General features: G+C 43.0%; 1 protein-coding gene across 9 annotated transcripts in view; it reads right to left on the bottom strand.

Moving 5' to 3' along the window:
- The window catches only part of sema4ba (sema domain, immunoglobulin domain (Ig), transmembrane domain (TM) and short cytoplasmic domain, (semaphorin) 4Ba), a 314,544-nt gene that overhangs the window by 213,128 nt on the left and 74,631 nt on the right, over positions 1 to 26,785 (bottom strand). For all 9 annotated transcript variants that reach the window (XM_069911428.1, XM_069911429.1, XM_069911430.1 and 6 more), the window contains one exon: positions 7,850 to 7,947. In XM_069911428.1, the coding sequence (XP_069767529.1) occupies positions 7,850 to 7,874 (25 nt within the window). In that variant the 5' untranslated portion in view covers positions 7,875 to 7,947. The remainder of the gene's footprint in view (positions 1 to 7,849; positions 7,948 to 26,785) is intronic.

The raw sequence follows: 26,785 nt of genomic DNA, 5'->3' as shown, positions 1-26,785 counted from the left end.
CTGAACCTTGAAGTGTGTGATCTGGGCATACATTTAACAAATCAGCCATTTTCTGGACTAGAAACCACAGTCAGGACAGCTTTACTCTATTGCAGGACTCGTCTGCTCTTCAGAAAGTGAGGGGTTGCGTCAAACCGAGTTCAAAAGGATACCACCTCAGCAATAAAACGGGGCAGTCTAGTCAACATGCTCACAAGAGGCATTGAACCAACTGCCAGTGAGAGAGAGAGAGAGAGAGAGAGAGAGAGAGAGAATACTGAGCCATGGCCCACGGTGAATTGAATTGGTTATTGTCACATATACTGAGATATCCAGGCAAGTCAATCTCTTGGTAGTGCAATAATAAAAACATAGAGTCACAAATGACCAAAGAGCAAGGTATAGTGCCATAAAGAAAAAAACAAATAAGGTGTTTAAGTCACATTTTCATTTAATTTGGGAAATATCAGTCATTCTCCATGTGGATGCCACACCTCTGAAACATTAGTCCCCCTCCATATGACAATTCTCTGCGCACCCCAGCCCCCCACCCCCACACCCACTGCAGTTGCCACAAAGGCGCGGACACCCTTGATTGAGAGGAGGAAGGGACAAAGAAGAGATTGGAAACAGACACATGGTCAAACAAATTTGAAGAATACCTGCCCTCATGAAAGCTAACGTGACCTGCATTTGTTTGTTTAGGTAGGGTGTGGGCATTGGTAGTGATGTCATTGTTCCTCATTCACCTTAAGCAGCCAAGGTGAGATGGAAATGCTGCAGTTAATGTCGGGGAAAGAGTTCCAGGATTTTAACTCAGCAAGCACAAAGAGAGGTTATTTCACCGTTTTCACCCATGTGCCAATCTCTGTTACAATGCCAACCTTCAGCATCAGATTTCAGATTTTACATTTATTGTCAGAGAACATACAACCCTGAGGTTCCTTTTCTTCAGGGTGAGAACAGAGCGTGTGCTAGGTGGTGTGGATCTTTGATGACTGCTGCTGCTCTCCAACCGATGTTCTCATCAGTGGGATGGGTTTTCCCTGTGATGTCCTGGGTGGTGTCCACTATTTTTTGCAGGGCTTTTCACTCAGGGGTGTTTGTGTCCCCTTACCAGACCATGATGCAACTGGTCAGCACACTTTCTCCCACACATCTGTAGAAATTTTCCAAGGTTTCTGATGTCAAACTCCTGAGGAGGTAGAAGGGCTGACATGCTTTCTTCACATGCATTAGTGTGTGGCGTCCAGGAAAGATCCCCCGAGATAGTGACGCCCAAGAACTTAATATTTGCTCACACCCTCCACCTTTGACCCCTCAATGATCGCTGGATCATACACGCCTGGTTTTCCCTTCCTTGGATTGGGTGGTATTGAGTGAGAGGTTGTTGTTAGTGCACCATTCAGCCAAGTTTTTATTTGGCAAAGCAGCCATGGGTGAGCCACCTTCTTAGAAATGCCACAGTCTTCGTTTTGGGAGTGCTCCCCCAGTTGGTGTTGGGGAGGTAGTTTCAGGATTTTGACTGAGCAGGCATGAAGGAAAGATAATAATTTCACCATTTTCACGTAGGCATCAATCTCTGTTGCAATGCTAACCTTCAGCATCGATGCCCAATCCTTCAATATGTTCACCATGCCATGACGGAAGCCTTCTCTAATCCAAATTTCAGGACTAGTTTTCCAGAAGTTCAACATCGATACTCATCAAAAGATTGCAGCTTGCTGTTGTTAATATTCAGTAGCAGATTAACATATAATTTGCATACAACTTCTGCAATGTTACTGAGAAAATTATGAATTTTAACATGCAAATGAAGTATTGTTGTAACCTGCCTGGACATTGTTGCCAGTAATTGGCATAGATAAATGTGATCTACAGTTTTTGCATTACTCGCTGATCGCAATCAGAAAATCTTGCAAATGGACGCTCGACTCCTTGTCTTACAGACTGCAGGAGGGGAAGCAACACTTCCTCCACCATCATACTCAACCCTGGCGCCCCACAGGGATATGTGCTATACTCCCTGTCAATCTACAATTACTACTCCAACTCCTTCTTTAACTTCACTGATGACACCACACCTTGTAGGCCACATATTAACTAATGATGAGACAGAATATAGAAAAGAGAATGAGGGTTTGGTGTCCTGGTGCCAAAATATCAACTTCTCTCTGAAGGTCAGTGATACAAAGGAGCCGATTACAGGCTTCGGGAGGGGGAAGGTGAAGCCCACTCTGCATCAATGGGACGGGTGAGGTGATAGCTTCAAGTTCTTGGGAGTACATTCCTCCCAGTCCTGACTGTGACCAACACTATGGTTAAGAAAGTGGTCCGATGTCTCTATTTCATTGCAAGGCTGAAGAGTCCAGCCGATGCCTTAACAACATCTCGAGGTTCACCTTCAAGGACAACCTATCTGGGCACTTCACAGGCTGTGACAGGAACGGCTCCGCCCGAGATCAGAAGAAGGGGCAGAAGGTGGTGAAGGAAGTTTGGAATCTTGTATACTTCCCCCACCCCCCCTGTAAGGCCTGTAAGGCTGTGCAAATCACATGAGGGATCTGCTCAGGTATAACAGTCAATCCTGAGACAATCACTGACACTGTGAACATGATCTGAGCCCAAGGACGTGAAATTGTTTTATTACCCAAACCCAACCACAGGTATCCCATCCTGGCAACGTGTACGTGGCAACTACCCATTCCACTAGCCACCCCTTTGGTTACACTCAGTTGGCTACATCACTTGTACCTTCTCTATCATGGGAAGAGATTACCTCCTGGGGAAAAAAAAGCTGTAATGTCCCCACTAATTCATGGGAATGTTTAGCAGTTTATTGTCGAGAAGGAGCTATCAGGAAGCCGGGAGTCCTTCATAAGGATGGTAATGTGGCTCTGCATTGGTACGCCGTATAAATTGTTGACAACTCCTGCCCTATCTGCTCAGTCCGGCATCAAATCACAGTGTAATAATGGCAGCTGATCTACCTTAAAAATGCTGGATGTGGGAGATATAAACTCTGTCATGATGAAGTAATGTCTTTGGATCTGTTCTGTCCATCTGAGAGGGTAAACTGAAAGACGATGCCTCAAACAGTACTTTGCACAAAGGTGACAGTCTAGATGAGTTGCTGTAAACTGTCTCCTTAATGCTACTTGGTTGTCTTTCTGACTTTAAATGCTCCATTCAATATACATATCTGCCAAAACATTGCAAAAAAACCTAGAAAGTCAAAGAAAAGCATTTGCTGGAAATTACCTTGGTGGAATACACAGCAAATATTTAAAAACACGATGATCGTAAAACTCAGCAGGTCAAGTAGTGTCCTTTACATAGCAAAGATATGTAGAAAGGACACTGACCTGCTGAGTTTCTCCAGCATTGTTTTTACTTCAACCACAGCTTCCACAAATTTTCATGTTTTACTACACAGCAAATATTTATCAGATTCAAATGTTTACCTTGAGCATCTTTGGTTAGAAGGAAACAATGGATTAGTTCTGGCAGATTTGTATTGGGTCATATCCAAGTAGGTGTACAATATAAGTGAATTATTCATCAGCTTCAAGAATTATTGTCATGAACAAGTCATGAAATTTGGTGTTTTGCAGCAGTATCAAAGGGCAAACATACATATTATATCATTTGGGATCAACTTGGAGAAAGCCGAAGTGGAGAGACTATGTAAGATGCACAGTCGTTCCTAGAATGCAGTACATTTTACAGCTTTCTGTCGACGTGAACTCACCACCGCAGTACAAAATATGTACTCGATGCTTTCAGTTAGTTTCTCAAAGGACAGCACATGAACAACTGGAAGAAAGTTAACCAGCCCACAGGTTACACAACTCTATTAACAAACATATCTCGTTTCCTTCCAATATGCATGAATCATGGTAATTTATTTAAATTTGGACTTTTCTCAACTCTTCAATCTGTGCTCCAGGCTACATTCAGAGTTGTTGGTATGCTGTCATTATTTCTAATCATTGAGATAATATAACTTCTAAACAGTGCAGACAGAACTTCCCTTGATTGTCGTCAGTGACAATCATTGATTTCTTAAATTTTTTTACTAAGATTTAAGTTAATTTGGGCATGGAAACAAGCCCTTCTGGACCACAAGCCAGTGCTGCCAAAATACCCCAATCAACTTAAAACTCCCCCCATACATTTTGAAAGGTGGGAGGCAATCGGAGCACCCGGTGGAAACCCATGCAGACTACGAGGAGAACGTACACACTCCTTACAGACAGCTCCAGATTCGAACCCAAGTCGCTGGCGCTGTAACAGCGTTGAGCTAATCGCTTGTATTCTCTGGAATTTAGAACATTGAGGGGCAATCTTATAGAAACATATAAAATTCTTCAGGGATTAGACAGCCTAGATGCAAGTAGGTTGTTTCCAATGCTGGGAAAAACCAGAACCAGGGGTCACAGTTTAAGGATAAGGGGAAAGTTTTTTAGGACTGAGATGAGGAAAAATGTTTTCTCTCAGAAGGAGGTGGATCTGTGGAATTCTTTGCCACAGGAGGTAGTTGAGGCCGGTTCCTTGTCAATATTTAAGAGTAGGTTAGATTTGGCCCTTTTGGCTATGAGGATTAGGGGGTGTGGGGAGAAGGCAGGAACCGGGTACTGCTCAGCCATGATCATATTGAATGGCAGTGTAGGCTTAAAGGGCCAAATGGCCTACTCCTGCACCTATTTTTCTATGTTTCTATTCACTTTTTAAAGTTACAGCTACTCAACCAATGCATCTACACCACCACAGGTCACTGTAGAAATAAATCTCCCCATCTCCTCTCTTGTTCTATCGCCATTTACCACAATCCTACTTACTCTGCTTCAAGAAACAATCTCCTACTGTTCGTACGCATAAACTCTCCACAATAGTTAACACCTCTGTTAAATTTCTCTTTGACAGGAATAAAAGCAACAGTAGTTTCTCTCGCCTATTTGCAGAACTCCAGTTGTGTACCTCTGGCGCCATCCTGCTCATTCCCACCTTCCACAAGGCCTTGACTTCCTTTTGAAGTGCAGTGCTCCAAAAACGTACACCGCCCTCCAGCTGAGAGGTTTAAGCATGCCACGTAGTGGGCTGCAGGATTTGTAAACCATGGGTGAATAACATTATGCTGTGCACAACAGTGCTGGAGAAACTCAGCAGTTCACGCTGCATCGATAGGAAGCAAAGGGTACCCAATGCTTCAGGTGTGAACCTTTCATCAGGCTAAAACCTTCTGAAGCTTCCTCTGCAATCTTTCATTCTTCTGACTCAGGATAAAAATGGAATCAATGATTTTTGCTGACACACAAAACGAAGATTATTTAAGGAGACATATTTCTGGTAAACATGCTGTTTTCCACAGCAATAAACCTCTCCATTGATATTCCTTTGTGTGCAATTTTAATGCGGTAAGAAACCGGACCTGACTGTTCACAAAGTGCTTGAGGAACTCAGCAGATCTTTGCATGGCTGCTTAGTTTCTCCAGCATATTTGTGCACTACATTAGACCCCAAAAGATGCAGATATTCTTCTTAACCTGCACCTTACTGCTGTGGATTTTTAAAATGGGAGATGAAGGGCATGTACGTTGGATTTGTTCACAGAAACATTTTCACTGTAATATTCCAGGCAACCTAACCTATTTTGAGAACTCCCCCATGGTCGCAGATCATTTATGTTAATTGTGGACATCAACATTCTCCACAATAGCTTTGTTTAAGTACTGGGGATGCAGGGATATTAATAAAAACATGTTGCACAGGCGGCGAGATGGAGATTGTCAACATGACCTCTGAAATCCATCTCCACCTGCCTCCCCATCAATCTCAGGCCTTCTCTCCATGGAGTTGAGTGATAACTGGCTGAGCATATAACAGAAGTCCACACGGACAAAGCAGAGTGATCCGCTCTCAATGTTTTTCAACGTCCCCTTCCATTCCAGTGAGCCAAATGCAGCAGACACCATTACTTCATGCAGCTCAATGAATGTTAGAGTGGACCTGTTAGACTGCTTGCAGAAGAACCCTTCTCACTGAACCAACTGCAATGTGTCAAACAAAGTATGACAAACGGAGATGCAAGCAATTTCTGGAGACTCCATTTTATGTGATCCACTGATAGAGATTGGATCAGAAGGACATATTGATTCCCCAATCAATTAAATCCCAGAGGTTCCTATCGCTTCATACCTTCACCTAAGAAATATTTTGCAATAATATATTTAGCATTACAATATTTATCAACTTCAGTCTTAAGAGCACAAAATAGTCCACCCATCTTCCAAAACCTCATGGGGACTTTTCTCCATATACAGTATCCGGAATTCAAATAACTGGCAGCCTCAAGCAACCGCAATAAAAAAGAGGAAAACAAATTTTTAAAAAATAAATAAAATAATAAGCAAAATACCCAAGTTTACAATGTTAAAAGTAGGCATTCTTTGAAGTAACAAAACCTTTGGTGAAGATGGGAGCAAATATTCAGCTGTTTGAAACAGCAACGGCGTCACACAGGATGAAGAGCTGGTTGATGCCACTCACTACTCGGGTGACTCCCTTAACGTGTCTCCTTATCCCTGCTGAGTCAGAGTCCCCCCAGTCAGAGACTTTATCTGTAAATTCAGGGTGGGGGTGGGGAGAAGTGAATTATCTATAATGTTATTGTTCATCTTTCGGGTGGCTCCGTGGAGGGGGAGGAACCAGCAGATGCAGCGATCGTTAAATGTTTTCAAAGAATGTAACCGAAAATGAGGTAAAAAATGGTTTAAAGTTCATATATTCATGCAAGTGAAGTTTGTTCAGTGCAGGTTGATTTATAGAACTAAGTGTTACAGTCCGTGACATTTCAGTATCGGTTAGATTGATCCTCTCTCAATTCAACATAATATTTTTGTCTGTTTACTTTTAATGCAGGTAGACATTGTGATTCTCAAGCAACCAGAAAATACACATCCGGTGTATTGGTCTCATAGGTGCCAAATACTGGCCACCGTGACAGAGGTGCACCAAAGAAAAGGTACAAGGACTGCCTAAAGAAATCTCTTGGTGCCTGCCCCATTGACCACCGCGAGTGGGCTGATCTCGCCTCCAACCGAGCATCTTGGCGCCTCACAGTTCGGCAGGCAGCAACCTCCTTTGAAGAAGACCGCAGAGCCCACCTCACTGACAAAAGGCAAAGGAGGAAAAACCCAACACCCAACCCCAACCAACCATTTCTCCCCTGCAGCCGCTGCAACCGTGTCTGCCTGTCCCGCATCGGACTTGTCAGCCACAAACGAGCCTGCAGCTGATGTGGACTTTTACCCCCTCCATAAATCTTCGTCCACGAAGCCAAGCCAAAGAAAAACTCTATATAATACGCTGTGTAAGATACCCAGGGCTCCTCCTGAAAAGGCCAGCTTTAAGATTCTCTCTCTTCATTTTTTGTTTCCCCAATAAAAGGAAAAACTTCTAATCAGATCCTAAGATTCAATTTGGATTCATTCTCTGGAGCCGAATGCTGTGATTTTCCAACAATATACATAGCCTCTATATTGGTAGTCAGTCATCAAACCACTTCACAGGAAAATGACCAAAAGGTACAAACATCAGCTAACACACAAAATCTCCCACACTCAAGACAGTACAGATTATGCTGGCAATGAGAATCAATAACTTTATTCCAGTCCAGTCACTAGCCTGGCATGGTTTTAACCTCACAACTTTGGTATTGTAGCAGAAGGAATCTGAGCAAAGGTCATAACCAAGATTTACAATCAGACCAATTTGAAAAGGAGTTAGGGGCCTAATAGGTTGCACGGCTCCAGCCGAATTCTCTGCATAGGCATACAATAAAACATCACTGCAAAACCAGAACACTTACCCAGCCCACTCCAAAAATAGTTCATCTCCACTCCAGATGTGTTCCATTTTCTCTTTCGCCGCCTTCTCTTTGATCAGGCCAGATGAATAACGTTAACCCTTCAGGTGGGAGAACAATAGCACAAGTCACACTCTAAACTTGCACCCTTGATGTTCACTGCACAGTGATGACAGCCACCAGCACTTTCCACGTGAACAGCTGGAAGCCACGCTTTGTTCTTGTTCACACTGGACTAACTCAACCGTGGCTGGAGCATCAACCTGATCCAATCATGATGTTTCCAAATCTGCTTCCATTGTATAGGCATTCTTGAACCAAGATAAATCGAAGCAGACTATTTTGACAAGCTAATGCTCTGTTTATCAGCACTCAGTTCCGGTGAATCCTCTGTGGGAACACACAGTACTGTTTTTTCAACAACGGACATCCATACACCCCCTTTTAATAGAATTAAGCAGTGGTGCAAAACTTCATTTGCAAGAGGCCAGATAATCTGAATCATTACTTGGGTTTCTCAGGAGACGTATGCTGTATTTTAATCAAACGCATACACAAGACCCGGCTTTATTAACTGCCTAATTTCTTAATGTCATTTTATCCTTTATCAGTCCTGGAGATTTAATAATATTTTAGGTCTACATTTAAGCAGCATTTAATCACTGAATTAAAAAGACATTTATTGTTTTGCAAGTTAAATAAAATTTTAATGATCGAAACACTGCCAGTTGATCTCTCTCCTGGCAAAACCAGAGGCTTGGAATTGACGCACGAGTTTACAGGCCAGTTGTCTATGTCCTCTATATCATCCATGGGTCATGCTGTAGGGAGCCAACGTACACATGGTGCTGTGCTCCACATGCTGGCATGTGCTGGGGAAGAGCCCCAAGGAAGACCAGAACCTGATGAACTCCAGCCATTGGCTGAAAATCATGAAGGCAAGAGGCACCGGATAACACGGATGTTACCATGGAGGCATCCCAGTAGAACACTTCCTCACCTCCCAGCAGAAAGCCTCCTCACATCCAAGCAGAACACCTCTTTACCTCCCAACTGAATGCGCTCATTCCCCCCAACCAGCAGGATGCCTCTTTACCTCCCAGAGGAGGCTTTGACTACATGCTCCATTCAGGGACTCCTTGATAAAGAAGCACTTATCGTCAGGATATTTCCCAATCATTATGCGCAGTCCAGGAGCGACACTCCCTGCCCTTCCAGTTCTAACAGCAACATGGTTCGAAAGCAATCAGCTGAGAGAGTCCTGATGACACATTTTAGCCCTCACATCCCCCTGTGCAGGACCTCAAAGCACTTCAATGGTGGAACCCCTGATCCAATCAATTAAATGTCTAGCTACAATTGCCTGACCTGCATCATACTTCCAGTATTTGATGACTTCAGAATTCCAGCATTTTGATTTCCAATGGGGTGAACTCCGCAGTCCAGGTAGTGTGGGTTGTCCAATGGAATAGATTTAACATTTAACCCACGTTGAGTTTCTGAGCAGAAAACTGTTTCCCCGATAACAACCCTATTCACATTTAAGTACACTTGAAGATTCACCCAAACTCTCTGTGAGGATATGTTGGATCTTTGCATTAATTGAATTAAAATCACCACTTCTCATATTCAGAATTCAGATTTATTGCCAGAGTACACATATGACATCACATACAACCCTGAGATTCTATTGGCTGCAGATAAACCAGCCAACAGTTCAAGACCACAGTGAAACAAGGTAGTTGCCTCACGTCTCTAATGACATGGGTTCAATCCTAATTTCCAATCTGTGTGGAGTTTGCATGTTCTCTGTCACCATATGGGTTTCCTCCAAGCTCCCTGGCTTCCTTCCACATCCCAATGATGTGCAAATATTTAGGTTAGCTACCTCCAAAGTGCCCTTGGTTTCAATGGTGGTAAAATTATTGGGAACACAAGAAGAAAGGGTCACAGGGAACTTTAATAGGGGAACAGAAAAGCTTTGGGAGCTGGTGAGGACATGATGGACCAAATGCTCTCCGCCTATGTTGTGATGGAGATAAGCCAGAAAATCTGCAGATGCTGAGGTCAAGTGCAAAGCACAACAACATCTGCCTGTTTCTTTCTGATTCCTGGTGAAAGGCCAGAAATATTGGCCACTCTTTACTTCCGGTGGATGCTGTGTGACCTGTTGAGTTTCTTCCACGTTTGTATATTGTGTATGTCATGACAGAATATGGAATCAGTCAACCTGTTAAAACAGGTAATGAATTGTCCTTCTACAGTTGGCTTTGCTTCAGATCAGTGAACTTGAATCTCTTTTAGAATCAAATCACTGTTATTTGATTAAACTCATAAATTCTTTACCATACCCGCAGATAAACTCCGCATATTGTACAGCTTGAACTGCACAAAACCTGGTCTAAATGCTGCTCTACAGATTTCCGATTTATTGTCAGAGTACATACATGACATCATATTACAAGCCCGAGATTCTTTTTCCTGCGGGTGAGGCAGAATCACCACTTATTAGTAGTGCAAAGAAAACTGGAAGTAAACAAATAAAGAAATGTAAACAAACTGACTGCAACATAGAGAGAAAAAAATCAATAAAGTGCAAAAGAGTCCTTAAATACAATTCTTATTGAGTTTGTTGTTGGGGACTCTGAGGGCAGAGGGGGAGCTGCTGCTCTTGAACCTGGGGGTGTGAGTCTTGTGGCACCAATACCTCTCCCCTGATGGCAGCAGCGAGAGTAGACCATGTGCTGGGTGGTGAGGGTCCTTGATGATCGTCACTGCCCTCTGACAGAACTCCTTCAGGTTGGCGTTGATTAACATACATCCTTGAAACAGGTACAAAAACGGCACTAATGGCATTCAAAGGTCAATGCAAATAGCCTGAGTGATTGCCACTGCTCAGCTTTCAATAGGATGCCACCCTTGACCATCTGTTTCCAATTTACTCTTGCTAATTCCTGCATCCCATCATAATTCACCCCTCCCCAATTAAACACTTTCCCACTTTGACTGCATTTATTCTCATCCATAGCTTTGCTAAAGCTCAGGGAGTTGAGGCCATTCTCAACAAAATGCTCTCCCACCAAGGTCCGTCACCTGACCGGGTGTATTACCCGGAATTGGATCCACTATGTCCTCTCCTCTAGTCAGCTGGTCCACATACTGTGTCAGGAATCCTTCTTGAGCACCCCTGACAAAGTCAGCTCCATCTATCCCTCTTGCAGTCAAGAAGTGCCTGTCAGTATGAGGGAAGTCGAAATCACCCATAACTATGACCCTGTATTTCCTGCACCATTCCAAAATTTGCCTGCTTCTCTGCTCCTCGGTGTCCCAAGGGCTATTTGGGGATCTATAGACTACTTCCAGCAGAATGGTAGCTTCCTTCCTATTTCTGACTATCATCCACACCAACTCAGTGGACACTCCCTCTGCAGCATCCTCCCTTTCTATAACTGTGATACTGTCCATGACCAGTAAAGCTATCCCCCCCCCCCACCCCCACCTACCTAAACCCTGGTACCTGCATCAGTCAATCCTGCCCTTCCTACGGCCAAGTCTCTGAAATGGCCACAACATCGTAGTTCCACACGCTGATCCATGCTCCCCTTTATTCCTAATACTCCTAGCCTGTTCTTCCTTACAAACTTAGAGCGCATAGCATCATGCTTTTGACCTTCTGCCCTATTCTCTGCACTCACATTCTGGTTCCCACCCCCCTACCAAACTAGTTTAAACCCTCCCCAACAGCTCTAGCAAACCTTTCCACCAGGATATTGGTCCCTTTCCAGTTCTGGTGCCACCCATTCTTTTTTGTATAGGTTACACCTCCCAATGATCCACAGATCTGAGCCCCTGCCTCCTGCACCAACTCTTCAGCCACACATTCATCTGCCACAACTTCCTATTCCTACCCTCTCTGGCACAGGCCACAATCCCGAGATTTCCACCCTTGAGGTTCTGCTTTTTAACTTCTTCCCTAATTCCCTACACTCCCTCTTCAGGACATTGGCCTATCCCAATATTTTTTTTTCTAAGATGTACAAAACCTCCGGCAGGGATGATCTCCCAACAGGAACGGTTCACAACTTCACTCAAACGACCTCTACTGTGCATAAGCACATTTGCCAAGGCTTCTCAAAACACAGCTAATATACACATCTACAAATCCTTTAAAAATCTTGTAAAACAGGCGAAGTAAATTAGGCGCATGAACAAAAAACCACCATTGGACAAAGTGGCAGATAGGCTTATGTACGTGACGAGGGGACGGGGCTCCAGAGGTGTTGGAAAAAGTGTGGGACCAGGACTAAGAGTGTGCATGCCAACCTGAGGATGAACCACAGATGATGAGCTCTGGTGGTTGGTGTACACAGCTTGCTAGGAAGGCCAAGACTCACAGCTTTGGTCCTGCCCTTATTTATCTGTAGTACAGTAAAATCCACGGTATCTGGAATTCAAGCAACCAGCAAAAACAAAATAAAGGAGAATAAACTTTAAAAGTTAAAACAAATAAGAATAAAATAATACGTATAAGATATATATGATTAAAATTCTAAAAGTAACCGTTCTCTGAAGTAAGACTTCCCTTTGATGAAGATGGGAGCAAGTATCCAGCCAGCGGAGGGCCTTGGTCGTGCTATGCTCATAGCAGCTGCTGTATGCAACAGTAATGGCGTTGCCATGGATGCTGCTTACCATTGGTGCTCCAGTATCCTCCTATACCCTAAGAACGTGGGGGCTCATTGGCCTCTGACCACCAGTCAGAGGCTTTATCTGTAATCATGGTTGGGTGGGGGAGGGGGGTTAATTATCTATAATGTTATGCTTCATCTTCCTGCTCATTCCATGGAGGGGAGAAACCTGCAGATGCAGCGACGGTTAAATGTTTTCAAAGAATGTGACTGAAAAATAGTAAAAGTGCTTTAAGGTTTATATATTCATGCAAGTGAAGTTTGCTCAGCGTAAGTATTGTATTTTTACCTTTAAACTGTTTACCTGTGATGCACGTGTATTAGTTAGGCATTCTAAAGGCAAGTCTCAAGCAACCGGAATATACACTTATCTGCTATAAACCAATCCCCATAGGTGCTGGATACCACAAGGTTTTGCTGTATTATATTTCCTTTTGATATAGAAGGAGGCCATTTCAGGCCATAGCAGCACACATAATAGCACCTCACTTAATATTTCCTGGAAACATTTATCCCCACACCCTCACATACTATCACGTACCAACACAATGGGAACAATTTAGTGGGCAATGAATGTTGGTGGACACTGGAGCACCAAGTTTAAACCCTCGCCGTCTCAGGAGGGATGTGAGAACTCCACACAGGCAGCCCTGGAGGTTGTCTAAACAGGGATGCTGGAACTGCAGGGGGCGGGGGTAGCAACTGAACACTGGGCCATCTTCTCACTCCCATGACAACGAAGCCATCAGTGAGAGACTTGCTTTCAGAATTTTGAGGTATGGATTTGATTGGAGGAGACTGCAGCCTCTGAGGGGACATGGTAGCAGGTGCCAGCCATTCAAGCTGCTCCCCTAGTCAACTCCATCATGGCCGAGTCTCTAGCTTGCCGTGATTCACTTGCACATGTTTTGAGGCTTTTGTGTTTGATTCAGGATATGAGCAAACAATCCAACAATTCAGAACCAGTGGAGTGTGGCAATGGCTTCAAAATAAAGCAGCACCATCATATGCTAATACCTGCTTAATCTAGAAGTATTATATTCCATAAATAGATCCAAAGTATGTTGCATCGTTGATTTTACCACTCGATTTGACTGAGTGCACAGTATTCTGTGGTGCTGACACTACCAGCTACCGTATATTTTTAAAGTTAAATTTATGGAGTCGACTATTACATGCACACTACTTTTGACTGCAATAAGTACCTACGTCGTTCAAAGTGTCAGGAGTTCTGATGGGCGGGCGGGCAGCCGGAACATGGTGGTAAGTTGGTATTTGAGGCGTCGGGAGTTCGGGTGGGCATGTGGCCTGGACTGGGTGGTAAGTTGGCCTTCGGGGCGTCAGGAGCTCGGGTGAGCTTGTGATCGGGGCCCAGGCGAGAGTCTGATGGAGTTCTGATGGATGGGCGGCCAGGGGAAAAAAGATAGAGGGGATGGGTCGACATTTACACGGCATTGACTTTAACATGGGTATGCACGATAAGTCTTTTTAACGTACATTCGTAAGGGAACCACCACTTCTTTTTTAATCTCAAAGATGTATTGCATATTCCAAAGTGAGGGCCTGAAGCTGGGCTTACACAGGTCGAGGGAGACATGGAAGTCAGACTTGGGCATTAGACTTAGGCACAACAATCAATGAGGAGTGGTGGCAAGACCTATGACTGGAGTTGTCAATGCCAGATACCATTTGGTGCAATACAATTTCTTGCACCAGCTGTACCTCACACCACAAAAATTTCACAAATCAAAGCCGGAAATTTCAGAGATGTGCTTTAGGTGTGGCTTGGAGATTGGAACCTTTGTTCATTCCACCTGGCAATGTACAAAGATGAGATCTTTCTGGAAAGACCTGGGGGACATTCTAAAAAAAAATTCAGAAGTGGATTTTCCGCAGGATCCAAAAGTATACCTTTTGGGAGACATTGGTGACGTGAGTTTATGATTGTCCAAATACCTGGCGGTAGCCAGGTAATTTGTATAGCGGTTTCATGGAAGTCCGACTCCCAACTAAATATCACATGATGGAACGTGGAAATGCAGAGTTGCATTCCCCTGGAGAACATCACATACAATCTAAGGAAGAAACATGACACATTCGCTAAGGTGTAGCTACCTTACTTGAAATGTATTGGCACTCAGATTGATTAGCCATCCCCCCCCCCACTTTGAAATAGGGATACTTGAGAGGGGGGGGTGGGGGGGTGGCTTGGGAGGAGGGGGGGGGAGAAAAAGTCACTGTATATGTGTGAAAATGAAAAAGTGTATATCATGGCTAACGTGTTTTATGGTGTGAAAAATAAAAAAATTTTTAAAAAAAAGAAATAGGGGTACTTTAGCAATCTGTCCCAGCAGGGAAATTAATGTGATCAAGGAAGTGGGACATGACGTGTTTTTATTTTTCAGTTTCAATTTGAGTTTTTAAATTTAATTTAATTTCTTTTTCATTTTTTATCCTCTGTTACTTAGTCTTTGTGATTGTTTCTTTTCTCTAGGTTTCTATAGGGGCCTTTGACCTACTGGAATTTTCTCTAGGTTTCTATAGGGGTCTTTGACCCACCGGAATTTGTAGCGATGTAATCTAATTGACTGTATTTTCAGTTGTATGAGGGTGGGGCGGGGAGGTGGGGGGGTGGGGGGGAAACGATAAATATAGACTCTTTATGTTCCATGAATGTTAAAAAATATTATATTGCTTGTTTGAATTCTATGAGTCAATAAAAATTAAAATAAAATATTCAAACAAAATTGCAATGAGGCTCCACTAGCATTCAAAAGCACCAGTTATTTGTAACTGCATCATTAATGGTGCCTTCTTAAAGTGAACTGGAAAACCTGTTGTGTGCTGTCTATGTGGAGTTTGTATGGTCTCCCTGTGTCTGCACGGGTTTCCTCTGGGTGCGCTGGTTTCCTTCAGAATCCCACAGCACAGCTTGATCCCAAATGCGGGTCAGTGGTAGAACATGGAGGGAGTTGATGGGAATGTGAGGGGAATAAAATGGGACAGGGTAGGATAAGTCACAGACTCACTATGTCAAAGGGCCTACGTCTGTGCTGTATGACTCCACGGCTAAATTAAATTCAGACAGAGGAAATCTGTAAATAGAACAAAACATCTTGCTTTTGGCTGTTTACTATACAAGGTGCTGCCCCTTGTAAATTAATATCTCCTTCCTCCCATTAGAGTCTTTTTAATTAACTAACAGGAGGAAGAGGCTCACAGGCCGATCCCCCCTCCCCCCACCACCCTTGTTTTCCTTGATTAATGTGAAACACAAAAGTCGGCAGATGCTGTGATTGTAGTAAAAACGCACAGAAATGCTGGAGGAACCCAGCCAGTCTCGCAGCGTCCACAGGAGGTAAAGATACATTACCGAGGTTGGGTTCAGGCCCGAGTTTTGTCAGCATTGTTTTTTCTTGATTAAAAGGACAGTCTTTTTTACAATTTTAAAAGAGATTGCATTAAAAAAATCACATGAAGGAATGACTACTCAGTTCAGAGTTCAGGCCAAACTACAACATGGTCCCAATGCACATTAAACAAGGAGGTCCAGTGGTAGCAATCACCAGCCAAAAAAGCATTTAGCAAGAATCTGTGGATTTCACCATGTTCTGATGAAAACAAAACAATAACTTCTAGATTAACCATACATTTCATAATAGCCTCCTTTTAGCATATCCCCTTTGATGCGATCCACCACAACACACTGACTTAAATCGCTATAATTACTGGGAGTGACGGGCTGAAATTCCTGCTCACAAATGCTCGAGATTTTGGGCTAATTGTGACTTTGCTTTTGTGTAGATCTAATTTAGTTCAGCTTTTTCTATGATTATATCAGTGCCAAATAAATGTGGTACCACTTAAAGAAACTAAACATCCTCTTGTAGGACATCTGTGACTCAGTTATATTTTAACGTGATTAAATTCTTCAGATGACTATTCTTTCGCACCCTTACTGGATCAAACACTGCAATTGTTTTGATTAAAAAGTCCTGCTCGAAAGTTTTCTCAAAGCTTTGTGATTCCAACACAAGTGAACAGTAGACAAACACAGCACATTTTTTTAAAAAACTAAATCAGGATTCCCTCATTCAATAATTTATCCTGTTTATGAGCTATTTGCAATTTTTTTACCAATTAGAGAAAAAGAGAACTTTGAGTCAATGCATCTAAATGGATTTGCCAAGATATTCCAGCGTGCAGAACCCAAATGCTCTGTATTCACATTTGGCCCAGATCGGGTAAGGATGGCAAAATTCCCCTGCCAACGAACATAAACAAGCTGGATGTGCTTTTACAATGATCCATTGATGAGAGTAGTTTTGTTTTACTCAGTTCCAGATCACTTAATTAACTGAATGCAAAGTCCATGCCTGCTACTGTGATCAGGTTCAAACTCTCGCCCCTGGAAAATTGCTAGTACTTTAACCACCATGCCCTGCGTCTTTCTGATCAAGCCTCCCTGTGTGTCGTACACCATCTTGACGGCAAGCTGCAATACCATTTCTGCCTCCTAATCCTGAAGCATCCTGATCAAGAACACTGAGAGGGCACCTTCATCAGATGGCAGGTCTCCTTTTCAAAGGACACGAAGAATGACAGTAAAGGCTGGACTTGTCACACCACATCCCAACATGGAATTAAAACATGGACTTTTCAGAACATCCTCTCATCCAAGAATTAAATAAATATATAAGAAAGTTTCCCTGGAATGGTAAGATGATGTCAAGGATTTCTTTAGATAAATTATCATGGAAGTTTAAGTTAGGAGGTTTACAGGTTCTAAATTTTAAAATTATTACAAGGCAGCTCAAATGAGGTTTCTTGCATCATTTTTTGAAGAAGTGAAATCGGCATGGATCAAAACAGAAACTGATAAAATAGGAGAGATTTATGTATATATATATATATATATATATATATATATATAATAAATGGGAATCGAAAATTACTATCTGGGGAGAGGAAAGCCCCTTTGTTGAAATGTTTGATTAATATCTGGAATAAGATAAACACTGAAATTATAACAGGGGTTGGGTGGGGGAGGTGTTGTGTTATCTATAATGTATCTGACCCAACATCGACTTATTCAATGGATAATCAATTTTTAAATATTTGGTCATGTAAAGGAATTAGATATATAGAAGATTGTTATGAAGGAGGAAATTTAAAAATTAAAAAATAAATATGGGAAACGAAATAATACATGTTTTTGTTATTATCATCTAAGGGCTTATTTAGGAGTTAAATTGGATCCATCAATGTCAAAATGTGGTGATGTTGATTGTAATAGACATATAAAGAAATTTATTTCATCTATGTACATAGTGTGAAAGGGAACTCCTCAGCAGGGGATACAGTGGTCCAGACAGCGACGGGAGTCAGATTTAAATAGTAATATTGACAAAAAAAATTGGTTGGAGTTATGGCGAGATCGTATGACAAATACAATAAATGTTAGGTACAGATCAGTTCAATATAGTTTACTCCATCAATTATATCTTACGCCACAGAAATTAAATTCTGGAGTTGTAAGCTAGAATCAGGCGAGGTGACCATCAAATAGCAGGACTTGCAGAACTAGTTCAAAATCTGATATTTGCCCGTTGTGGCTGATCCCTCAGTCCAGACCTCGGTCTGCCTGTGCAATATCTCTCAGTAGAATATCTGTGGTTGGTGTTAAGATAGGTGAGGTTGAGAGATCAATTCAATACTGAGATTAATCCAACGAGTTGTGCATCCCCCTGCTGTCTGTTGCAAACATTCCTCTGACAGTTTGGCCAGATGATTAAAAGCCTAATAGTTGAAGGCCATAAATACCTGCTGCAGATGGAGATCAAATCTTAAACAATAAAAGTCTTTGGACACAAGCCCAGGGTCAGTGGGACAGTTCTGGTTGTCTGCCAACTGCTTCCTGGAGTCAAATATGGAAACCTCCCTCAGGGAAAACCTGACCTACTTCAAATGTTTGAGCTTGTGGCCATGTGTGATACCAAAGGGAGAAAAAGCCTGAGATGCCAACAGTTCATTTTGTAAATTCTTGTCCTAAATGACTCTTTCATGTCCATGTAAGGAGAGCAACACTTCACAAAGTTACCCAGCAACCCACCCTTACCTCCTCTCCTGCCGGTGATCTCCACATTGGTAACTCCAGCAACTTGGAACCTGGAGAATTGGAGGAGACCCACCTTATCCCTGACAGACTTCCAAAGAAGAATCTTTCCCCACAGCTTTACAACCCTGACACACAACCCTAACCTTTGGCTCAAATTCACAGGAAGGAAAGGGCCAATAAGTAATTGGCTCAATTGGAAATGGCAGAAAATACTGACAATGCCAGCACAGTAAGGCATTGCCTCACTGCTCAGCATAATGTGAATGGTGGCAGGCCCAGGAAAAATGGAGGGCATACGTTTAACATTTGAGGAGAAATATTTAAAAAGGACCTGAGGGCAACATTTTTCACATGGATACTGGTGGGTACCTGAAATGAGCTGCCAGAGGAAACTTTTCGAATGTTCACAACATTTAGTCAGGTGCATGGACAGGAGAGGTTTCCACTGCTCTGGGCCAAAATGCAGGCAAATGGAACTGTCTCAGGTTGGCGACATGGCTGGCCCTAGACAAATTGTTTTGGTGCTGTGCAACTCTAAGCCTGACCTTGGGTGCTACCTGAAGGGTTTCCCCATTCTCCTTCTGCTTCAATTTCCTCCCGCGGCCCAATATGAGGTGAACCGGAAATTGCTCCAAGGACGTCAGTGAGTGCAAAATCTGCAAGGCACTGATGGGAATATGGTGAGAAGAAAGTAGGATTAGCACAGGATTGTTATGTTATTCCCTGGAAAGCCATTTCTCACATGGTGGTGGGAGCAAGACAAAATGAGCAGCTTGATACTTATCACTAAACCTCAATGCAACAGACATCTGAAGGTGAGATGGAACAAGTCCTTTTTTTTTTCCCATTCACAGCAAGAGGCAAAGATTTCCTTGAATTTTTTTGATATTAGAAAAGAGATGACGATTCCACAAAAGCTATTAAGTTTACCTGACCTATTCCTGCATGGAGTTACTTTAATTTGCAAATGAGAGATGTCAATTAAATACTGTCCGTTGTCCATAATTAGTTTGCATCCATTATTTGAAGGCGTTCCTTGGCAAAGCTGCAGAAACATGAGTGATTTACTGTTAAACAGATTTTTGATATCTTAACAAACTTAAGAAGGCTGGCAATTTGTGTTGATGCACCCAACAATGTACTCAGCAAGGAAATTAATGGGCCAAAATATCCTCCAGCAATGGAACAGAAAATGTTTAAAACATCTTGAAGTGGGTTCAAGTCACACGCCTGAGAACATCAAAAGAAAGAGGAGCAGAAATAGGACATTTTGCCCATCAGGCCTGTTCTACCAAAGGCTCATCTCCACATACCTGCCTTTCCCCATATCCCTTAATTTCCCTACTATGTAAAAACCTTTCCAAACTTGTCTTAAAAATATTTACTGAGGTGACCTCTACTGCTTCAAAGGACAGTGAATTCCATAGAGCAGTTCCACCTCATCTCCATCCTAATCTTGAGATTAGGTTTCCTCGTCCTGGTCTCCTGTACCAATGGAAACAATTTACCTACTTCCAACTTATCTATGACTTTCTTAATTTTATATGTTTTTATAAGATCCCTTCTCATTCTTCTAAATTCCAGTGAGTACAGGTCCAGAAAACTCTATTCCTCCTCATCCCTGGAATCAACCTAGTGAACCTCCTCTGCACCTCCTCCAAAGCCAGTACATCCTTCCTCAAGTCAGGAGACCAGACGTGCACATGGTTCTCCAGATGCAGCCTCACCAGGACCTTGCTGCTCTTAAATTCAATCTCTCTCACAGTAAAGGCCAATGTTCCAATTGTCTCCTTGATAGCCTGCTGCAGGAGTCAGGGAGGTCATCTTTCTCATGGTACATTATACTGAGTTCCTCTGATGGATATAACTGATCTAGTCGGCACTATCTGAAGAAGGGCTCGTGCTCTAATCAAAGATTATCTTCCAGTAATCGCCACTAAAATCACATATTGTCCGATCATGATCGACTTGCTGTGTGGAAATGGCAGCCAGGTTATAAAAATGCCACATGTACTTTCAACATTTCTTTGGCTTATGAATTGAGGAATGTAAATATCACAAAAAAAAATCTTTGATTTGACTGTTGTGAAATTCCCTGCTTGTACATCCATTGCGTTGAATCGCTGGAGGTTGTAGTGTTCACTGCAACCATCAGGTGGGACCAGTACTTTCTCAATGGAAGCACAAACTCCTTGCTGACAATAAACAGCAGCGTGCGTGCTTCAGAGTTCCATCAACCCGGGTTCGATCCTGACCTCCAGTGATGTCTGCTTGGCGTCGGCACGTTCTTCCTGTGACGCTGTGGCTGCCCTCTCGGATGCACCACTTTCCTCCCATATTCCAAAGGTGTAACTGTAAATTGCCTCTGGTGTAGGTGGACGGCAGGAGATTTGGAGGGAATTTATGGGCATGCCAGAGGGAAACATGCAGGGTACCGGCATTGATAAGAATGGTCAGAGATAATGTGGATGGGCAGAATTACTCTTTTTAAAGGTTGTGAGAGAGACCCCATTTCTGTGTTGTACACTCTATAACCCATCATATTTGCACTGAATTTTGTTTCTCTGTCACCAAGTCCATCTTGGGCATCGACCTCCCATCTTCTGAAGACATCTACATGAGGCACTGCCTCAGGAAGGCAGCTGATATCATGAAGGAACCTCATTCCCCTGGTCACACTCTATATTTCAACGTTCAGAATAATCGTCACGGTACAGCCACATATGACATCACATACAATCCTGAGGTTCTTTTTGCTGCAGGGTCCTCTCTGTTCTCATTGTGACTTCCTGGCAGAAAACAATTCTGGGTTCAAGAACAGTCCCCCCCCCCACCCCGCTATACAGGTAGCCCCCACTTTTCGAAAGTTCACTTTATGCCACTTCACTTTTACAAAAGTTTTCACTAACGGAAAGAAATCGGAGGTTTTTCACTTTTATGAGAAAAGCCATCTCAAGCAGCGAGAGAATGTATGTTAGAGTAGGGGCATCAGTGATTTTGAGGGGGGCTCGTTTAGCGGGGGTGTGTGGCTGCTGGCAAGGACCAGTCAACCGGGGAGGGTGGTGCTAGCAGGGCCTGGGGCGTGAGGATGCTCTTTTTATTGCGTCAAGCGTCAGTAGACTCTCTGCGTGATCCACACTAGTGAAGCAGCCGGGAGCGGGTGGAGAGTCGCTAGCGTGCACCAACCTAGACATCTTCCTACTTCCAACTTATCTATGACTTTCTTAATTTTATATGTTTTTATAAGATCCCTTCTCATTCTTCAGACAGCCAGCGATGGCCCCCCCTTCCCCCCCCCCCCACCCCACCGGCTCCGACCCTGGTGGCGCCACCAAGCTCCTTCCCCCGGGAACTACATTCAGCAACAAACTTCCAGAGCTTTGCATAGTAGATGACCCTCTTCCTCTCTCTCTCTTTCTTTCTCTTACACCCCAGTCTCCTGTACCTCCCACTACCCCAATCTCCGACAACTCAACCTTCCAGTGTTCTCACTGTCTTCCTGATTCCGGTAAGTGTAACTCTGATTACATACATTATTTCTACTTTATAGGCTGAGTTTTTATCATATCATTCCCGCTTTTAATAAATATTAGTGTTATTTTAGTTTTTATGATATTTAGTATGATTTGGTATGTTATTTTTTGGGTCTGAGAATGCTCAAAAATGTTCCCATAGAAATTAATGGTAATCGCTTCTTCGTTTTACACCATTTCAGCTTCCGAAAGGGTTCATAGGAACACTCTACTTTCAGATAGCAGGGTGATACCTGTATCTTTCAGGCTTTGGACCTCTCTGTTCTACACCAAATAGAACACTATTCCCAAACCAGGAAAAATCTGCCTGCACTGATGAATCTTTTTAGATTTTTTTTTACTCGCGTGTGCATCATATTAAATACAAATTGCGAACACCTTGCTGGGGATAGTGGTGGAGGCTGAAACATCAGGGGAATTTAAGAGACTCTTAGTCAGACACATGGAATGAAAGAAAAATAGAGGGTTATGGGATAGGGAGGGTTTAGTCTTTTAGGAAGGAATATATGGGTCGGCACAACATCAAGGGCTGAATGGCCTGTACTGGGCTGTATTGTTCTATGTTGTTAAGTTTGCTTTATGTTCCTGTTGAAGCTGCACCAGGCAAGAATTTCATTGCACCAGTACATCACAAGAAACTCAGCATCCAAGATACAAAACTTGTAAACTCGGAAAGGAACTCAAAGGTGGCTCCGACATATCGCACACTTTGATGCTTTATCAAGTGAATTACAACATTAAAATAATATTTTCCAAGCATATTCCAATCACCAAGTAAATTTCAGATTCATAAGGTAACAGTGAGTCAGCCTGCAAAAGATTATCCTCCCAAATTCATATCCTGCTCAGATGAAAGATGAACGCTTGATTTCCTTTCATGGAATTAACTATCCTAGAGTTTGTTCCACAATCAATAATGTGATCGAGCGCATCAGTCTTTTATTTGCTTTACAAGATTTGCTTTCAAGAACCTCTATACATTTCATTTAGACACACTACAGCTTCGCTCTGAGGACATGTGGAATAATAAGTTCAATGCTACCAGCCAGGAATTAATTAGATTAGAAAATTACAGCAGAATTGCTGAAAAAGCAACAATTTCTGCCTGAGCAATCCTGTGAAAGTTACCCCCACTGACACACCAGCCCCTGGAGCATAAAACATCACCTCACTTGACAATTCACTGCCATTTTCCCCCTTGCAACCTGGCAAACAGGGTGAAGAAATCAAAAAAACTACCAATGCTGCTATCTCTTGAGCAAACCAAGAGAAACTGGAGGGGATCAGTAGGTCAGGCAATATCCGAGGTGAGAAATGGTCAGTCAATGTTTCGAGTTGAGACCCCTTAAGCTGTGACAGAGATTTGTTTTGGCGAGATAATTTGGGAAAGGTTTGTTAGTGTAGGTCACATACAAACACTTTAAAACAGATCTTATTTAAAATACTGGAGCTCTGCTAATGCTAAACACGTTGGGGCCTCAGAGCCTTTGAAAAAGCTTTGGAGAATGCCCAAGAGACTTCACTAATGGATTGTTGTTTACAAAGAGGCAACAGATGAAAGAGCCTGTCGGAGCCGCAGATTATCTGGACTAAGAGGGTCATGTTGTTTTGCAAGCAGAGAGAGTGAAAGTGTGTGTGTGTGTGTGTGTGTGTGTGTGTGTGTGTGTGTGTGTGTGTGTGTGTGTGTGTGTGTGTGTGTGTGTGTGTGTGTGTGTGAGAGAGAGAGAGAGATCACTTCTACTGTGATACAGCCAGCAATAGGAGCTGGAACTGGAACAGGACAAGCTGACAAGCTTGTGGAAAATCCCATTGGGAAGATGGGTTCTTATTTCAGCCTGGTCAAAGCCCTTGTGGTTTATGCAAGAGGAGAGGACTGGCTTGGAATAAGAGAAATAAAAAGGCACTCTGTGATGACCTGAAAGAAAGAGGTTATCATCTGGAGAACCTTTAAGTGAAACAAGCCCTAGCACTCACTAAGCCCACAATAATCTTCAACCATCCATTTATTTATGCCAAATTGACATAAATACAGTTTCAGTACCCCTTATCCAAAGATGCAAAAACTGAAAAGATCCAAAACACAATTATTTTTTTTAGCGCTGATATGATGTCACAAGTTGTTAAACAATACACCACCACATGTGGGGCTGATGCTCTGTTGGCGCCAGTCTGGTAACACAGAGCTCTGGTCAACAAAGATATAGTTGAAAATGTCAAAAAGGTCTGCAGATATCACTATGTAAGCAAAGATCATTTTTGTTTGGTAAGTGCTAAATATTATTTCATGTGAACTTCCTACTTGTGGAATCATGTCGGTGCTCAGATGCCTGTTGTTGTTTAACCGCTGATACAGGCATTCTGCTGATGCTATTGTGCGGCTTAGTTCCATGTTCCAAACAACCAAAAAACATCTGCTCCGTAGTGTTTCGGATATGGCATACTCAGCCTGTACAGTTAAAACCCCTAGTAACCGGAATTCAAGCAACCAGCAAAAAAAATCTAGAAAAATAAATTTTAAAAATTAAAAACAATAAGAATAAAATAATAGGTAAATATACGCAAATTTAAAATTATGAAAGTACATGTGCTCTGAAGTAACCCCTAAACCGTTGGGGAAGATGGGAGCAAATAATCAGCCGGCGAAGTGCCCTGCTTGTGCTTTGCTCCCATAAAGTTGTGTGACACTGCTATGGCGTCGCCAAGGATGAAGAGCTGGTTGATGCCGCTCGCCGTTGGGGCAACTCTCTTTTCCCAGCTTAGTTAGAGTCACCCCAGTCAGAGGCTTTATCTGTAAATTTGGGCGGGGCGGGGGGGTGGAGGGGGGTTAATTATCTATAATGTTGTTGTTTGTGTTTCGGCTGGCTCTCTGGAGGGAGAGGAACCTGCAGATAAAATGCTTTAAGGTTTATATATTCATGCAAGTGAAGTTTGTTCAGTGCAAGTACAATATAGCATTTTTGTCTTTTAAACTCTTTATTCTTAATGCAGGTGTATTAATTAAGCATTGAAAGAGTAAATCTCAAGCAACTGTAAAATACACTTATCCGGCATCTACTAATACCCATAGATGCTGGATACTGGGGTTTTAACTGTATTAAGTTTTATTCTCTCTACCCACTCCAGAGCACCTGAAGAAAACACACAGTCATCAGGAGAGGGTGTAAACTCCACACAGGAAGCACTCAAGGTCAGGACTGAACCCAGGTCTCAATACGAGGCAGTGTTCTCTTGGTCAGGAATGATTTAAAATGTTCAGTTTTTCATTTATTGCCACAGAGATTGTTTGTTTGTGAGCTATCCAGAAAATCTCTCCATTCTGAATACAGCAGAATAAAACATCACACAGAGTAGAGTTTCAGTAAGAGATCAGTTCAAATAGAGAAAGGGCAACATTATTTTGCATGCATCAGGTCTGATAATGGCAGGAAAGAAAATGTCCTTGAATCTAGTGGTGAATGATTTCACACTCTTGAATCTTCTTCCTGAAAGAACATTGGGTATTTCTCCTCTCCCTTTGGAGGAGAGGAGGAACGTTTGAATCTCCCAGAACCCAACTTCCTCTTCTTCCCAACTCTCACCTCATCAACATCCAATGTCAAAGACTACTTAACTCTCCTCCCTGCTGCCACAGCCTTGCCTGCAGGGATAAGCTGGCAGAAAGAGCCCAGTCACACAGGTAACTATCATTTCCAGCACATAAATCTATTATTTCCTTCAAATCAAGCCATTATCCCCTGCAGAATTACTTTGCCAGGACCAGAAGACATAATCCAGTTACACTGAGGATAGAAGTAAAACACAGTAAGTCTGCAGACTCCGTGATTGAAGTAGAAACGCAACTCTTTGGCTTGGCTTCGCGGACGAAGATTTATGGAGGGGGTAAATGTCCACGTCAGCTGCGGGCTCGTTTGTGGCTGACAAGTCCGATGTGGGACAGGCAGACACGATTGCAGCGGTTACAGGGGAAAATTGGTGGGTTGGGGTTGGGTGTTGGGTTTTTCCTCCTTTGCCTTTTGTCAGTGAGGTGGGCTCTGCGGTCTTCTTCAAAGGAGGTTGCTGCCTGCCAAACTGTGAGGCGCCAAGATGCACGGTTTGAGGCGATATCAGCCCACTGGCGGTGGTCAATGTGGCAGGCACCAAGAGATTTCTTTAGGCAGTCCTTGTACCTTTTCTTTGGTGCACCTCTGTCACGGTGGCCAGTGGAGAGCTCGCCATATAACACGATCTTGGGAAGGCGATGGTCCTCCATTCTGGAGACGTGACCCACCCAGCGCAGCTGGATCTTCAGCAGCATGGACTCAATGCTGTCGACCTCTGCCATCTCGAGTACTTCGACGTTAGGGATGAAAGCGCTCCAATGAATGTTGAGGATGGAGCGGAGACAACGCTGGTGGAAGCGTTCTAGGAGCCGTAGGTGATGCCGGTAGAGGACCCATGATTCAGAGCCGAACAGGAGTGTGGGTATGACAACGGCTCTGTATACGCTTATCTTTGTGAGGTTTTTCAGTTGGTTGTTTTTCCAGACTCTTTTGTGTAGTCTTCCAAAGGTGCTATTTGCCTTGGCGAGTCTGTTGTCTATCTCGTTGTCGATCCTTGCATC

The sequence above is a fragment of the Narcine bancroftii genome, chromosome 14, assembly GCF_036971445.1.
Source record: "Narcine bancroftii isolate sNarBan1 chromosome 14, sNarBan1.hap1, whole genome shotgun sequence".
Classification (NCBI taxonomy): Eukaryota; Metazoa; Chordata; class Chondrichthyes; order Torpediniformes; family Narcinidae; genus Narcine; species Narcine bancroftii.
The sequence above is the reverse complement of the archived record's forward strand: the minus strand, read 5'-3'. Positions and strand labels throughout refer to the sequence as shown.